This window comes from Saccoglossus kowalevskii, chromosome 2 (assembly GCF_978046115.1).
Source record: "Saccoglossus kowalevskii chromosome 2, keSacKowa6.1, whole genome shotgun sequence".
NCBI lineage: Eukaryota > Metazoa > Hemichordata > Enteropneusta > Harrimaniidae > Saccoglossus > Saccoglossus kowalevskii.
The window spans coordinates 3,285,387-3,297,836 of record NC_140642.1 but is presented as its reverse complement, the minus strand read 5'-3'; the positions used below and the strand labels follow the sequence as shown (position 1 = coordinate 3,297,836).

General features: G+C 37.4%; 1 protein-coding gene across 1 annotated transcript in view; it reads left to right on the top strand.

Annotated features, from left to right (window-relative positions):
* The first annotated feature begins 40 nt into the window (after positions 1-40).
* LOC100370650 (echinoderm microtubule-associated protein-like 6) overlaps positions 41-12,450 on the top strand; it is a 54,527-nt gene continuing 42,117 nt past the window's right edge. Inside the window, exons 1-5 of the mRNA XM_085507836.1 lie at positions 41-353; positions 965-1,124; positions 2,888-2,986; positions 3,483-3,737; positions 4,077-4,212. Coding sequence (XP_085363962.1) covers positions 157-353; positions 965-1,124; positions 2,888-2,986; positions 3,483-3,737; positions 4,077-4,212 — 847 coding nt within the window. The 5' untranslated portion in view covers positions 41-156. The remainder of the gene's footprint in view (positions 354-964; positions 1,125-2,887; positions 2,987-3,482; positions 3,738-4,076; positions 4,213-12,450) is intronic.

The following is a 12,450-nucleotide window of genomic DNA, read 5'->3' as shown; positions in this document are numbered from 1 at the left end:
GAAAGCTTATAATTGGTCGAGTGGGTAGTCACGTGACAGAATACTTGGCGGCTGGGGTAACAACACTAAACCTAAGCATCAAATGAGGCTGTTATAATAGTGATCCGACGAGTAATATCACTCATAATTTAAAGGTGTGAGTGTCGAGCAGGAACCATGGGGGACAAAACAGCTCCCGGGTCGTCCCTGAGACTGGAATGGGTATATGGATATCGTGGCCACCAATGCCGTAGTAACCTCTATTACACAGCAAGTAAGGAGATCGTGTATTTTGTAGCGGGCGTGGGAGTGGTCTACAATACCAAGGAACAGAGTCAGAAATTCTTCCTTGGCCACGATGATGATATTATTAGGTAAGCGCAATCATTAAACAGTGTGAAAAAGCAACTGAATCGATTAACACTCGGTTAATTGGTGTTTGCACAACAGTGGTATCAATAAACAACTCCTTCTTAGCAACGTCGCCGATTTATGGTGGAAAGGACGCTATTCCCCCACAATTGGACTGTCACCTTGTCTGCCTGTTGGGACATGTCCGCTATGTTATTCTATTGTTTATGTCACTTTATATGAACAAGTACACAAATCAGTGTCACAATGCATCTCATCATCCTATGCTCATCTAATTATAATTATTGCCAAAATGAAAATTATTATCAATAAGTTTTATCAAAAATGTATTTACTTTTATGTTTTATTATTATAACATAAATGGAGATACGTATATAAACAAATGTATTTTAAAATATTATCATATTGCCACTTAAATGTTTATTCTGAGATAAAAGTAAACTTTTTGGACTATAGCAATGTGCAAACTAATTCAAAAATCCCTAATTGGTTGCTATGTGAATTTGTTGTCATCTAAGGTTGTTATTTTTTCTTGGCAGACGGCTGTTGAATATTTTTGTTTATTAAAGGTATCTTAAATTTGAAGTAATTGTCATTGTTTTTACTTGGCCAGCCTTGCATTACATCCTGAACGAAGCATGGTAGCTACTGGACAGATTGGAAAAGAACCATACATATGTGTTTGGGATACTTACAATGTACAGACAGTATCGATACTAAAAGATGGACACCAGAATGGAGTTGCTGCTCTCAGTTTTGATCCAGAGGGAATGGTAAGTACTAAATTAATAATATTATTTCAAGCTCTATATTCACAGGGGTAGCAGAGCTGCAAGACTTAGAAATTAATTGGAGCTCAGCTGTTCTGTTCAGTTATTTAATAATGATTCTATAAATATGTTCTTTTCAGGTCTTTAAAAGAGTAATTTTCATTGCTCCGCCATGCCATGCTCGGACATGCTGGAGACTATGTGTATTTTAATTTTTGTTGTTGTAACTTTATGCATATGCAAAATAGATTGTTCCGGGGGGGGGGGGGGGGGTAAATTAATCACTATTCTTCTCCATTTGTCTTGGGAAAATTCTGTCAGGCTGCACCATTAACCAATGTTTTCTTGATCACTCATGCATTTATGTTATTATTGATATCTGTCATGTGACTCATTTTATAATAATATATGTATAATTAATCAATCTGTTAATTTTTGTTGTTGTTATACATGATTTCAATAATAATATGTGCTGTGAAAATTTTTTTTTATTTTCTTGGGAAGTAGATTACATAACACTCCAAATGCAATTCTGTAGTTTGCATAAACTGTTGTCTTTCCTGCTTGATTACTCATTCACAACCAACAAAAATCGACACATTAATGGAAACAGTTTAATATAACATAGTCAGTACATGGAGCTAAATTTTAGCTCCATGGTCAGTAGTACATGTATGATAACTCATTAACGTGATTATAGCCTGACTTAAAGCATATACAATTCAATAAACTTAATAAATAATATGAAAAAAGAATATAGAAAAAAATTATGACAAGTTTAAAAAACTTGTGTATTTTAATTAGAAATTTGTCAAAATACATACAACTGAGGTTTGTAATTCAAAAACTATTTTGAGTACACAGAATATTTACCCTCTTCATAATGTCAATCACTGATAATTATTCAAGAGAGTTAATGATGTCATCTTTATTTCCTTTTTTATTTATTTTCATTGTTATTTAGATTTCATGCAAGATATTACTTTATCCAAAACTAAGAGAGTGTTTCACTTTCAAACTCTACATTTATATAAATAACAATAATGGATTTGATTTATAGACAAATATATTTTACTGATTACCTTGACATTGTATTGTGAATAAGAATTATAATATAGAAAATGCAATGAATTAAGAAAAAAGGGACAATAATTTAGATGTAACAAGTAATATGAATGTACAAGTTGAACGATAGATTATAAGTATGGAGATTGCAATAACTGACGGGACACATAAACTACCCAGTATATAAATTTACATCTGACATTTTATGATACATATCATTTACTATGTAGATAAAGCTTAGCTAATAAAGTACCTTAAGGATATGTCTGGCATTGTAGGATTACATGTGGGTATAGTGTACCATATTATCTTTGTTACAAGTAGCAAAAATAAACCAAAATAATGCATTTATTGTATGACTGATCATTGAAATTATGACTAATTTTGACCATAGACACACCTCTGTCTCCAAGTGTTTGCACTGCTAATAAAAGAAATACCGTTCATTTTATAAACCAGCTGTAATGAATGTCATTATCAGCTTAAGACCAAGTGAGCATGATTACAAAAATATAGTAGTTTAATAGTAGTAGTGTTTTATGTTTTAAAAGAAATTTACTTTCCTGCTCAAAGTTTTAATGTGTAATGTGTATTTATCGCCAATATAAGTGCATAGAACAGTTGTAATTTATTGGGATTTTTGTGAGTAGACTTATCTTTGACAATGACTTATAATTGTTGTATTATTTGATTTTTTCCAGAGATTAGCATCAGTTGGTCTTGACAACCATGGTACTATCAATGTATGGGACTGGAGAAAAGGAAAGATACTGGCAACTACCAGAGGACACACAGACAGGGTAAAAATTATCTAGTATCTTGCTCTTCTTGTACATTTTCAGAATTCACCAGTTAAAAATATTTTTTTCTATGTTACAGGCAATTGTTGAATCAGATATAATTTGAGTTTTTTTTATGAAAATAAAAACTTAAATCAACTCAATGGCATTTAGAACATTTCGAAAATGCTGTGTAAAGTCTCCAAAACTAAATTGAACATTTTTTTTTAAAAATCAGATTTTTAGAATGATTATGCTCACAATTGGTGTCTGTGATACTAATAAAAGGTTCTGAATTTTATCATCAAAAGTCGTGTTTTAGCTTAACAAAAATAAAAAACATTGATCATACATTTCTTTGTCAAATATATGTTATTTGTCATACATTAATTTTCACATTTGAAAGGATCTGTGTTTCTATGTCAATGACCGAAAGTATCTAATCTTCCCCAATGGAGTTATGAGGTAGAAAATTCTGAAATTGGAGTTGATTCATATTTTGTTTATTTTTCACTAGATTTTTGATATTCAGTTTAACCCATACAAAGAAAACAGTATCGTCACATGTGGTGTCAAACATATCAAGTTTTGGACGTTATGCGGCAATTCATTGACAGCTAAGAAAGGAGTATTTGGTAAAGTAGGAGAGCTGCAGACTATACTGTGTCTGGCCTTTGCACAGGATGATATAACATACTCTGGTACATTGAATGGTGATATCTATGTATGGAAAGCCAATAATTTGCAAAGAAGTATACAAGGTGCTCACTCAGTAAGTGCAGATTTTTATTTTATCTTGTTGAATTTTTTTAATCACAATCAGCCAAAATTGTTCTTTTCATTCTACTTTCTGCGATACAGGCATGTGTGTGCATAGATTCACATATAAGTGCAGCAAATTATGTCATTAAGGGGAGGGGTTAAAATTATCATGTCAGGTGCCAATCAGGTTAGCCCAACTAAACGCACAACAAATTATAATGCACATGAAATTTGTGCTTTTTAACGGAAAAAGAGAAGTGCTCTATTAAAGCTACCATAAATACTGCAATTTTATGATTTCACTAAATAAAGTTTGCTAGAAATAATTATTTGATATTCTTACTTACAGGGAAGCATCTACACTATAAATGCATCTGATGATGGCTATTCCACAGGTGGTAAAGATGGATATGTTAGACTATGGGACTGTGATTTCAAATCTATCACAAAAATAGACTTGACAGATTCCAATGAAGGATATCAAGGTGTGTATCAATTTCTCTTTCCAAACAAACAAGACAATTGCTAGGGTTCAAAAAAAATATGCTGAATTTTGTCAGGCAATTTTCTTTTAGGAAATAAAATCATAAGCCCAGGGGCCTCAATATGTAAAATCAGGGAAAATAAGGGGTGGGCTTATACTCGAGGACCACATCAGAAAAGCTCAATTTTTTTGCTTATCATTGTAACCATCTTTACCACCCACGAAAAATGATCGCAATCACATCTCTTATTCACCATGCCAGGCTTGGAGGAATATTACATCTCTTATTCACCATGCCAGGCTTGGAGGAATATTACATCTCTTATTCACCATGCCAGGCTTGGGGGAATATTACATCTCTTATTCACCATGCCAGGCTTGGGGGAATATTACATCTCTTATTCACCATGCCAGGCTTGGGGGAATATTACATCTCTTATTCACCATGCCAGGCTTGGAGGAATATTACATCTCTTATTCACCATGCCAGGCTTGGGGGAATATTACATCTTTTATTCACCATGCCAGGCTTGGGGGAATATTACATCTCTTATTCACCATGCCAGGCTTGGAGGAATATTACATCTCTTATTCACCATGCCAGGCTTGGGGGAATATTACATCTCTTATTCACCATGCCAGGCTTGGGGGAATATTACATCTCTTATTCACCATGCCAGGCTTGGGGGAATATTACATCTTTTATTCACCATGCCAGGCTTGGAGGAATATTACATCTCTTATTCACCATGCCAGGCTTGGGGGAATATTACATCTCTTATTCACCATGCCAGGCTTGGGGGAATATCACATCTCTTATTCACCATGCCAGGCTTGGAGGAATATTACATCTCTTATTCACCATGCCAGGCTTGGGGGAATATCACATCTCTTATTCACCATGCCAGGCTTGGGGGAATATTACATCTTTTATTCACCATGCCAGGCTTGGAGGAATATCACATCTCTTATTCACCATGCCAGGCTTGGGGGAATATTACATCTCTTATTCACCATGCCAGGCTTGGGGGAATATCACATCTCTTATTCACCATGCCAGGCTTGGAGGAATATTACATCTCTTATTTGCCAGGCTTGGAGGAATATTACATCTCTTATTCACCATGCCAGGCTTGGAGGAATATTACATCTCTTATTCACCATGCCAGGCTTGGGGGAATATTACATCTCTTATTCACCATGCCAGGCTTGGAGGAATATTACATCTCTTATTCACCATGCCAGGCTTGGGGGAATATTACATCTTTTATTCACCATGCCAGGCTTGGGGGAATATTACATCTCTTATTCACCATGCCAGGCTTGGGGGAATATTACATCTTTTATTCACCATGCCAGGCTTGGGGGAATATTACATCTCTTATTCACCATGCCAGGCTTGGGGGAATATTACATCTTTTATTCACCATGCCAGGCTTGGGGGAATATTACATCTCTTATTCACCATGCCAGGCTTGGGGGAATATTACATCTTTTATTCACCATGCCAGGCTTGGGGGAATATTACATCTCTTATTCACCATGCCAGGCTTGGGGGAATATTACATCTTTTATTCACCATGCCAGGCTTGGGGGAATATTACATCTCTTATTCACCATGCCAGGCTTGGGGGAATATTACATCTCTTATTCACCATGCCAGGCTTGGGGGAATATTACATCTCTTATTCACCATGCCAGGCTTGGGGGAATATTACATCTTTTATTCACCATGCCAGGCTTGGGGGAATATCACATCTCTTATTCACCATGCCAGGCTTGGGGGAATATTACATCTTTTATTCACCATGCCAGGCTTGGGGGAATATTACATCTCTTATTCACCATGCCAGGCTTGGAGGAATATTACATCTCTTATTCACCATGCCAGGCTTGGGGGAATATTACATCTCTTATTCACCATGCCAGGCTTGGGGGAATATTACATCTCTTATTCACCATGCCAGGCTTGGGGGAATATTACATCTCTTATTCACCATGCCAGGCTTGGAGGAATATTACATCTCTTATTCACCATGCCAGGCTTGGGGGAATATTACATCTTTTATTCACCATGCCAGGCTTGGGGGAATATTACATCTCTTATTCACCATGCCAGGCTTGGAGGAATATTACATCTCTTATTCACCATGCCAGGCTTGGGGGAATATTACATCTCTTATTCACCATGCCAGGCTTGGGGGAATATTACATCTCTTATTCACCATGCCAGGCTTGGGGGAATATTACATCTTTTATTCACCATGCCAGGCTTGGGGGAATATCACATCTCTTATTCACCATGCCAGGCTTGGAGGAATATTACATCTCTTATTCACCATGCCAGGCTTGGGGGAATATTACATCTCTTATTCACCATGCCAGGCTTGGAGGAATATTACATCTCTTATTCACCATGCCAGGCTTGGGGGAATATTACATCTCTTATTCACCATGCCAGGCTTGGGGGAATATCACATCTCTTATTCACCATGCCAGGCTTGGAGGAATATTACATCTCTTATTCACCATGCCAGGCTTGGGGGAATATCACATCTCTTATTCACCATGCCAGGCTTGGGGGAATATTACATCTTTTATTCACCATGCCAGGCTTGGAGGAATATCACATCTCTTATTCACCATGCCAGGCTTGGGGGAATATTACATCTCTTATTCACCATGCCAGGCTTGGAGGAATATTACATCTCTTATTTGCCAGGCTTGGAGGAATATTACATCTCTTATTCACCATGCCAGGCTTGGAGGAATATTACATCTCTTATTCACCATGCCAGGCTTGGGGGAATATTACATCTCTTATTCACCATGCCAGGCTTGGAGGAATATTACATCTCTTATTCACCATGCCAGGCTTGGGGGAATATTACATCTTTTATTCACCATGCCAGGCTTGGGGGAATATTACATCTCTTATTCACCATGCCAGGCTTGGAGGAATATTACATCTCTTATTCACCATGCCAGGCTTGGGGGAATATTACATCTCTTATTCACCATGCCAGGCTTGGGGGAATATTACATCTCTTATTCACCATGCCAGGCTTGGGGGAATATTACATCTTTTATTCACCATGCCAGGCTTGGAGGAATATTACATCTCTTATTCACCATGCCAGGCTTGGGGGAATATTACATCTCTTATTCACCATGCCAGGCTTGGGGGAATATCACATCTCTTATTCACCATGCCAGGCTTGGAGGAATATTACATCTCTTATTCACCATGCCAGGCTTGGGGGAATATCACATCTCTTATTCACCATGCCAGGCTTGGGGGAATATTACATCTTTTATTCACCATGCCAGGCTTGGAGGAATATCACATCTCTTATTCACCATGCCAGGCTTGGGGGAATATTACATCTCTTATTCACCATGCCAGGCTTGGGGGAATATCACATCTCTTATTCACCATGCCAGGCTTGGAGGAATATTACATCTCTTATTTGCCAGGCTTGGAGGAATATTACATCTCTTATTCACCATGCCAGGCTTGGAGGAATATTACATCTCTTATTCACCATGCCAGGCTTGGAGGAATATTACATCTCTTATTCACCATGCCAGGCTTGGGGGAATATTACATCTTTTATTCACCATGCCAGGCTTGGAGGAATATTACATCTCTTATTCACCATGCCAGGCTTGGGGGAATATTACATCTCTTATTCACCATGCCAGGCTTGGGGGAATATTACATCTCTTATTCACCATGCCAGGCTTGGGGGAATATTACATCTTTTATTCACCATGCCAGGCTTGGGGGAATATTACATCTCTTATTCACCATGCCAGGCTTGGGGGAATATTACATCTTTTATTCACCATGCCAGGCTTGGAGGAATATTACATCTCTTATTCACCATGCCAGGCTTGGGGGAATATTACATCTCTTATTCACCATGCCAGGCTTGGGGGAATATTACATCTCTTATTCACCATGCCAGGCTTGGGGGAATATCACATCTCTTATTCACCATGCCAGGCTTGGAGGAATATTACATCTCTTATTCACCATGCCAGGCTTGGGGGAATATCACATCTCTTATTCACCATGCCAGGCTTGGGGGAATATTACATCTTTTATTCACCATGCCAGGCTTGGAGGAATATCACATCTCTTATTCACCATGCCAGGCTTGGGGGAATATTACATCTCTTATTCACCATGCCAGGCTTGGGGGAATATCACATCTCTTATTCACCATGCCAGGCTTGGAGGAATATTACATCTCTTATTTGCCAGGCTTGGAGGAATATTACATCTCTTATTCACCATGCCAGGCTTGGAGGAATATTACATCTCTTATTCACCATGCCAGGCTTGGAGGAATATTACATCTCTTATTCACCATGCCAGGCTTGGGGGAATATTACATCTTTTATTCACCATGCCAGGCTTGGAGGAATATTACATCTCTTATTCACCATGCCAGGCTTGGGGGAATATTACATCTCTTATTCACCATGCCAGGCTTGGGGGAATATTACATCTCTTATTCACCATGCCAGGCTTGGGGGAATATCACATCTCTTATTCACCATGCCAGGCTTGGAGGAATATTACATCTCTTATTTGCCAGGCTTGGAGGAATATTACATCTCTTATTCACCATGCCAGGCTTGGAGGAATATTACATCTCTTATTCACCATGCCAGGCTTGGAGGAATATTACATCTCTTATTCACCATGCCAGGCTTGGGGGAATATTACATCTTTTTGAAGAAAAAACAACAACATAATATTCTCTTCAATCTGTCACATGGTGAACTAAAATTGTCATTTACACATCTTTTTAAGGTAGCAACAGGGAAAATCTGGTCAAATTTTAATGTTTTTTTAATAATCGGTATATCACTTTTTTTAGTGTATTCTTTCAGTACAACTAACAAAAAAAATAGTACTAATGTTATTTTAGACGTAAATTGGAGAGAAAACTGAGCACAGCAAGCTGACTTCCATTTGCCAATTAAAATGCAAACAACCACTTACATAATCCAAATGATGAACATATTGTGAACAATAGCATTACATTGCTTCAAGTAATCTGTTGTCTCTACAGCTTGGCTGTTTGCTTTTGTAAATAAAGGCCCATCTTATCAGTTTCCGTTATATTGTCAGTGTCAACAGTTTCCGTATACACACATTCATTATTGGAAGAGCGAACGCACAACCAACACCTTTTTTCGGCAAAGCAAAGCAACATCATTTTAACATGAGAAAAAGGAGAGGTTGTCAAAAAATGGAATTTGAACACATGAGTGAAAAGAGAGTGTTCCGACTGAGTGTGTACAGCCGAAAATTAAATCCTGTTTCAGATGATTTAGAAGACGCAACTTTTGTATGGAGAAGAGTGATTTGTATAGTGACAGCGACAGTGTCGTTTCTAATGATGAAGAAGTACGCACCCGAGTGACAAACATTCACTAATTTTAGTGAATTTGAAGCTTGTAAATGAGCAAAGTAGCGACGTGCTGCTTTGTCGTTTTTGAAAGAAAGGTGGAGTTCGGTTAGTGGAAGACATGGACAGACTCCATCGTTGGAGCAGCTATTTACACTACTATCACTTCACGGTCTCTTAATTCGCCCACCTATTTTATTTTATTATAATTTGTATCCTATTAATTCACCATCAATATCGCTATACAACTTGTTTTCAGTATGTGTATATCAGGTACACTTTACTGATTACCTTGAGTAGCTGTGACCACTGGCGTTCGTCGCACCAAGTACAGCTTTGACCGAAAAAAAATGTTTCATTCACGAGCAACAATAAAGTTGTTTTGCTGGATAATTATATAGTCATCGAGCAGTAAATATATATTGTGAATATCTATGATAAGCAATAATATCAGAGAATGCGACAGCCACAGAGTTGAAACGGCATGCTTCCACCATGTTGGAAAGTAAATTCAGTTCTTACAAGCGTCTAATTGTGTGACGTTTTTGATTGGCCAAGCGTTTGACCGCTTGTCATAATTTTGTGATCGACGAGATTAGTGGAGTCTGGTTTAAAAATAATGGTTTAAAAAAAACATAAAGAAACAAGCCCAAGTCTGTACTGTTATGGCGCCGGTGCTGATTTGCTGATGGCGTATTTTGCGTTACACTGAAAGGGCACATAGCCGCTAGATTCAGATTGCACGGCTTTCTTTTATTATTTCTAGCTTGTAACGTCAGAGGCAAAAAATAGTCCCCAACACGCATATCATTTGGTACAGGATATCTTTTTTCTTTGGAGGATTTTTGACAAAGTTTGTTTGGTTGCACCAGGATTTTACCGCTGCAAGGAATATTCAAACCCAGACGTAACGTGAATTCTTCGTGCTATTTTTGTTGTACTGTCACAGACAATTGATGTGGCAGCACCTACAGAGCTGATGCGTCTTCGGTCTCAAAAATAATGTATCAGGCGTTACACCACAGTCACTCTACTAGTAGAGTAGCCCAAGTCACTCTACTAGTAGAGTGACTGTGGTTACACTGACGACTTCCTGACCCATTCCAGTCATTGTAGATATTATGAGCTCATTTGAAAATTCAATGTTGTAAATGGATAGGCACGTGCCAGCTTTGTTTTTAAACTGGATGTGTCACGCAATACACATCCAGTACATCCATCACGCAATACTATTTCCTGTCCCCTTCCAGTCAACAAAAGTGTTTCGCCTTTGCTCAGACAAAAGAAATATTTATTGGTTTTCCTGAGGTCTTTGTACACTGTATGCTTTTACAAGTGTTTCTCTTGTACATCTTTTTTTCACAACTTGTTGTTTCAGTTTGTAGTTTATCTTCCCTTGCCATGGTGACAACAACAGATGAATGTGACGCAGACAGTAACCAAAACCACAGTTAATAGTAACCATGCCAAAACAATTTAATAGACCCAACGGAGATGCGTTGAAAATCGCAATTACGTGAATATGTTAATTTGGTGACAGTGCAGGAAATGTATTTCTCAGGAATGCGTTAGACAGCGTAGTTGTAACTGCAGTCGCAACTAAACAAAAATGTCTAAAGTTCTAACTGTATTGATAATTTAAACTTAAACCTATTAATGGTTTGGTTCACCTAATTCGCAAATAAACTAGATGCGATTAAATAATCAGTAAATATACTTGAGTAGGATGACCCGCCCATGTTCAGCATAACAAAACATTAGAATTAATGAAGTGAATATGACACCATGTTGACAGACCAGTGCAATGGATTTTTGCAAACATTTTCGCTGATTTCACCCTGCAGTTTGTTTTAATAAAAAAAACAAGACAAATGGTTGCACAATCCTAATACCAATTAAATATCAAAATTTCACAAAAGACAAAAATGTGTTGTTTCACAACGAACATTTGTTTTTTGTTGTTTTCTCAGTTTACACATCTGCACTATTTTGAACTTTTCAAGAAAAAGTTGGCGGTACTTTCTCTCACAGTACGCGCTTGAAATTAATACCAAGTGTTGTCAGGATATCAAACAATAAAAATGTCGACGGGGAGAATTTTGCTGCCATTTTTTCTTGTTTTATGACCCCTGAGCTTCATTAGTGACTTATTTTTTTAAAGAAATAATTACTATTTATGATAATTATTAGAAAAATAATCACATACAAACGTTTATCGACACTTTATAAGAACCTTTCACAGTGAAATTATTCTGAAAATCCCCAATGAAATGGTTAAATCGCTGGGGCAGAACTTTTTGACTCCCGTGTGCGAAGCACAAAAGGGAGTCTTTGCAGTTACCCTGTCTGTATGTCTGTATGTATGTATGTATGTCACTTTTTTTGTTCCACCGTTATCTCAAGAACCACTAATCAAATTTTGGTGAAACTTGGTACATAGATGCTCTGGGATAATGCGCAGAGTTGATTAGGTTTTGGTAAAAATCTATGAATATTAATTACCTAATTTGCATGATACTTAGCTGATTTTTAGCTGTTCCTAGACTGTTCCACTGATATCTAAAGAACCACTCATTGGATTTTGATGAAATGTGGCACATGGATGCTCTGAACTAGTGCGCAGATTTGATTAGTTTTGGGTAAAAATCTATGAATATTAATTACCTAATTTGCATGATAATTAACTGATTTTAAGCTGTTCTATGACTGTTCCACTGATTTTTGAAGAACCACTCATTGAATTTCAATGAAACTTGGCACATGGATGCTCTGAACTAATGCGCAGATTTGATTAGTTTTGGGTAAAAATCTGT